General features: G+C 36.3%; 1 protein-coding gene across 1 annotated transcript; it reads right to left on the bottom strand.

Moving 5' to 3' along the window:
• Positions 1-304: 304 nt before the first annotated feature.
• On the bottom strand, positions 305-1,243 carry LOC134375132 (olfactory receptor 4C15). Its single transcript, XM_063093314.1, has one exon. The coding sequence runs from the start codon at positions 1,238-1,240 to the stop codon at positions 305-307; it is 936 nt and encodes a 311-aa protein (XP_062949384.1). The 5' UTR covers positions 1,241-1,243.
• Between the last annotated feature and the right edge of the window lie 4,757 nt (positions 1,244-6,000).

Raw genomic sequence — 6,000 nt, 5'->3', positions numbered from 1 at the left:
TTTTCAAAGCATGGAGTGAATGACGAGCAGTCTGATAGGTAATTTCTCTTTTCATTCTTTTCTTGATTATTAGATTCTAAGTAAGCATAAAATTCTACTCTTTAATTTTACAGATGAGGGTACTGAGTAGCCAACTCAGAATTGATTAGTAATCTGAGGGTAAAATCGTTTTCTGACCCCCACATAATGCTTTTTTCTACAGCATTATGTTACCACTTTCAAGGTAACATCCCATAAAGCTTTTGTCTAAGATCATTTTGAGTTCTTTATTCTCAACTTTTGTTTTTTTAAAAAGTTTAATGTGTTATTTTTCATCAGAAAGCACTGCCAATTTGTTCCATAGTTTCCTCATGGCAGTTTTTACTTCCTTATTCCTGAGAGTATAAATCAAAGGATTGAACAAGGGAGTTAGGATGGTGTAAAATATTGCCACCATTTTGTCAGAGAAGAAGGTAGATGGAGGTCGTACATACACAAATATGCACGGAACAAAGAACAAAACCACAACAGCAATGTGAGATCCACAGGTGGAGAGAGCTTTCTGCCGCCCTTCAGAACTATAGTTTCTCAGAGAGAGCAAGATGACACCATAGGAGACAAGTAACAAGGAGAAGTTTATGATGCAGATAAACCCACTGTTGGCAACCACCAAAAGGACAAAGATGTGAGTGTCAGTGCAGGCAAGCTCCAGTAATGGGTACAAGTCACAGATAAAATGATCGATGACATTGGGGCCACAAAAGGGCAGCTGGAAAGTAAAGAGAATTTGTATCATGGAATGCAAGAAACCCCCTGCCCAGGCTATCCCCATCAGAATGCCACACAGCTTCCAGGTCATGATGGAAGAGTAGTGCAAAGGCTTGCAAATGGCCACGTAACGGTCATAGGCCATGGCTGTGAGGACAATCACCTCCACCCCAGCAAAGAAGTGTTCAGCAAAGAGCTGGGTCATGCAACCTTCAAAAGAGATGGTTTTCCTCTCATAGAGGGAGTCTACAATCATCTTTGGGGCTATGACAGAAGAGAAGCATGCATCCAGGAAGGACAAGAAAGCCAGAAAGAAGTACATAGGAGAGCCCAGCAGTTCAGGGCTGCTGAGGATGGTCACTACAATTAGCATGTTGTCTCCAACAGTCACAATGTAGACAAACAAAAATATAGTGAATACAATTTTCTGAACATTTGGATTCTGTGAAAGCCCCAGTAGGACGAACTCAGTTACAAAGCTTTGGTTTCGCATGATTTCCAAGAAGAAAGTGAAGGCTCCAACAGTGATCATGCAGAATCTGCAATTATGATTAAAAAAATTGCTTCAGAGCACTTTATAGTATTATAGTCATTAACAAGTTGACACACCAATATGCAAAATTATCTTGAATGCTTCTTTTGTCATTGAGAATACAAAATTAGAAACTTGTTGAAGGCAGTAGCGGGAAGTCAGGCAGAATGGAGATAGAGATAAATTATTGAATACTTTAAAACAGCCAGAGTTTCAATATGAAGAAAAGGAAGCACCCACACATGGCAAAGAAAAGAAATAGTTTTTACCTCAAGTCCCAGTTTTGCTTAATTACTTCCTGGGGTGGATTATTGAGAAGCATTCTGAAGACACATCCAAGTTATGAGAAAGGAGGACTGTAGTTTATTTATTATTCAAGCCTGCCACTGGCATGGGATGGGAGTGACCAGCATGGTGACCAGCATGCCATTCCTGATCAGGAGACTGCCTGATCTACAAATAAAAGAAGAAATAGCAGACAATTTAAGAAGCACTTTAAAATCATGGCTCCTCCTCAACTATTTCTTTAAAAGTCTGAACCAAATTGGGCCTTTAAATAAATTAATTCATTCTGTATAAAAGAGAAAGATCTATGAAAAAGTGTCTAGCTCTATACTTAACTCATAGCAAGTATGTATTGTGTTGAGGTTTTTTCTTTTTAATTCATCATCTTAAAATGAGAAGTTCATAAAAGTAGTAATGCCTACTTCAGAGTGTCATCATGATGACTACAAGAAGTAATGCAAGGAAAGTAATTGCTCAGGACCTACTGCCTAGGAAACAGTCTGTGTTGGGTCTTATCATGCCTGTTTTATTGGTGGAGAATTCATGCCTAAGGAGACTATGTTCAAGCAAACAGCAGATGCTTGATTGGGAATTTTAACACAGAACCTCTGTCTCCAACACCCAATTTCTTTCTGCTGGATCAACAGGAAAAAGAGGTTTCTTTTCCTTTTTTGGTAAGAACTTCAGAGCAGGGGTGGCCTTTCTACAGTCTCCATCCACATGTGAAGATTAAAGCCTCTGATTCCTTTGTTCATGTTTAAATGAGGCATCTTGATGAAGGAAACAGGACAAATGATGTAGAATTAGAAGGTGATGGCTCAATCACTTACATATACTAATTGGGAACCCACATAGGTGAGGAAGAGAAACAACACAATGAATATAAGTCAGAGTCCTGAGGTTTTAATTAATTATTTGCCAATTATTTATATATAAAATGTGGCCTGATCTGATCAAGTATAACTCTTCAAAATAAATACCTTTCAGATTTATATGACTTTATTGTAAAGCAGAGATGTTCATATATAGCTGCTCATCTCCCAGATTATGATGAGGGTCAAATCTGAAAATGTGAAATGTTGCTCATGATAAAGTGCCCTTCCCAATTGTAGTTACTATTTGTTCACTTAAAAAGCCAGCCAGCCGCCTTACCTGCAGAAAGATCTTGCATGAGTCATCCAGATAATTACTCCAACTTCATTTTTCACAGGTAGACATAGCTTCAAAGCATGATTGTATCCTCACCTGTACACATAACTGAAATGTATCTGTCAAGTACCATTTATATGTATATATGTTGTGTGTGTGAATATTTGCATCTATGTATATATACATATATAATACATGTTTTTTGAAAATAAGTGGATAAAAGAATAATGGGATTTATTGTAAGAATAAAAAATAAGCTCATGAAAGCCACTTAGAGTTAAAAGAACAATTTAAAATATTAACAAATTAACAAATATACAATTGTGTACATAAATATCTGTTGCTTACTTTAAAACAACCATTTCTATTATGTTCTCAGTTTTATTCCTAACTGGTGTCTGCACTGTGAACTCTATGTTCTGATACCAACTATCACCACGAAAACAAGAATATAAAACAAACCCTATAATGTCATTGGGTCAATAAATAAGCATTTAATACAAAGTGAAGAATATCAATACATGCTGTAGCAGTGGTCAACTTAGCCTAGGCCAAAGCGGGAGAGACAATGACGTGAAGGGAATGAAAATGTCAACTCCTGACTGGTAGAGACCTGGGTTCAAATCCAGTACCTTCCACTTGTTCTATGGCAGGGAACAAGTTACTTAAAATTCTTAAAATTCTCAAATCCTCAGGTTTCACTTCTGTAAATGGATACAATAAGAATGCCTATCAATAGGGTTCTTATAAGAATCAGGTAAACCAATAGACATAAAAACACTGATGCAGTAAGAAGCACAGAAGAGTGTGGTCCTCAGTGTGAACAAGCTCCCAGAGCCATTGACACAGAACAGAATGACAGCAGTTTTGCATGTAATCCCTGCTTTACCACGACCAAGGCTGATAAGTGTTTCTACTCATCATTTATTTACAAATGTAAAATACTTTGTTTGGTCAATCACAGTGCAGAAATGACATTTTTTAAATGAACATCACTTCTAAATGTCCTTTGTAATCCTGAATAAATGACTGTGGCCCTCAGACTCACATGCATCCACTCCTATTTCAGGAACTTCATTGTACAAAGATGACCAAATTAGGTGGGAGGTGGAAAAGAAGACAAGATTCTATGTTAATCTAATGATTAAATAATTATTAATCTTTCCACTTTCATTATCTGAGTTCTTCTAATAGTAATACCATTTTAGAATTAAAATATTCTCTAGACATAAACAAACCAACCCCTTTTTTCAGATAAAAACAATTTCCAAAATTAGTGTCAATTTCCAAACTTTGACAGTGGAGAGTATTGCATCCTCAAGATTTATAATCACAGGTTTAGGATTTTAATGATGTGAGAGGTAATTATCCTAAATGCAATGTGTCATCCTGGATTGAATCCTAGAACTGAAAGAGGACAGTAAAGGAAAATTAGCAAAATATGAATAAAATCTAGTGTTCAGTTATTTGTAATGTACCAGTGTTCATTTCATAGTTCTGACAAATACACCTATGGTGATGTAAGATGATGATATTAAGGGAAACCAAGTGAGTAGTGCACAGGAATTCTATATTCTGTATACTCTCACAGTAACTTTTCTGTTATAAAAAATTACTCCAAATAAAACTTAATTTACAAGAAAAAAAATTGTTCAGTTTCCTCTATCAAAAAGCTAGCAATCCCAGCTCCATTGTCTAATAGCCGTGTGTCATTGAATAAACTGCTATGCCTCAAGCCCCCTGGTTTAAAAGAGTCAAGCAGTTACTATGAATGTATTTTGCAAAGTATAAGTCAAAAGGAAAATGTGAAATATTGCTGTCAGCATTATTTTTAAGCAGTGCCTACATACACAAAGTCAGTTGGAAAATTGAACCAGTCATTAAAATAAAATGTGTTTTTTAAAATCATGCAATTTTTTAATGATACCCATTCTAAAATTTCAATGAAACTGCTTTTTTCATATAAATGTTTTGGAAAACATATTAGTAAATAATTCTAGAAGCATAAACATGTTTGTGTTCTTTATACTGGAAACCTCACCCCTAAAAATTTATTCTAAAAGTAAAATGAGATGGGGAAGTTTTATAATGGGGGTTGGTGCAGTTTCATTTGTAATAGTAAAAATTGAGAAGTATCCAAAATATTCAATAATAGGAAGATGTTTATCTAAATCAGATTATTATGAATTAATATCACATGTTATGACTAACGTACTAATTAATAATATGAGGAAATACAAAGTGAAGCATTTTTATAATATGTTAAGTGAGAAAAACAGAAGAAAAATTGTAATAACTCTGCCCATTTGTACAGGTATTTTAAATATACTTTTACCATCTAGAAGAGAACATATAAAAATAATAAAGACTTTTTATTTGTTATATATATCTTGTTATAATTACAAGAATATTTAAAATTAACATCAGATTCAAAACCCACAACACCATATTTTCCATCATCTCAATCATTCAGAAAAAGGATGTGAGGTCTGGGGATAATTCGTTTGCATAGGTGGAACTAACATGCTAACATAGCACAGAATCTTATATTAAAATTTTATGGGCCGGGGCCCAGCCCGTGTCGCACTTGGGAGAGTGCGGCGCTGGGAGCGCGGCGACACTCCCGCTGCGGGTTCGGATCCTATATAGGAATGGCGGGTGCACTCACTGGCTGAGTGCTGGTCACAAAAAAGGCAAAAAAAAAAAAAAAAAAAAAAATTTATGGGCCGGCCCCATGGCTCACTCGGGAGAGTGCAGCGCCCGCGGGTTCGGATCCTATATAGGGATGGCCCATGCGCTCACTGGCTGAGCGTGGTGCACACAACACCAAGCCAAGGGTTGCGTTCCCCTTACCGGTCAAAAAAAATTAAAGTATTGCATACTTTCCATAAATGGCTATACCATAAGGCAAGCCCTCCCCATGCTCTATGCACTTAATTTTGTATCAGTTTTAAATTCACATTCTCCTATAGGTAGCATCTTATCTGTCCATGTTTCTCCTTATATTTCCATGGTCTTTCCTTTCTTAGTAGCCATAGCCTTTAATATGCTGCAGCTGCACCTGAGATTGCTCAGGGCCCCCTCCCAGCATGAACTGTGTAGTCTGTGGCATCTCTACCGGCTGTGACCTTGGGAAAGTTGCCTTCTGTGCCCCACTGCCTACTATTTACTTCTTATTAGTTTTAGTACCAAAACTAATTCTAGCACTAATCGTTCTGAAAATATTAGAAATTCTGGTTCAACTTTAAAGTATATGTAACATCATAAACTATAAGAGGAAGTAGTAA

The sequence above is a fragment of the Cynocephalus volans genome, chromosome 4, assembly GCF_027409185.1.
Source record: "Cynocephalus volans isolate mCynVol1 chromosome 4, mCynVol1.pri, whole genome shotgun sequence".
Taxonomy (NCBI): Eukaryota; Metazoa; Chordata; class Mammalia; order Dermoptera; family Cynocephalidae; genus Cynocephalus; species Cynocephalus volans.
This window is presented reverse-complemented; position numbering and strand designations above follow the sequence as displayed.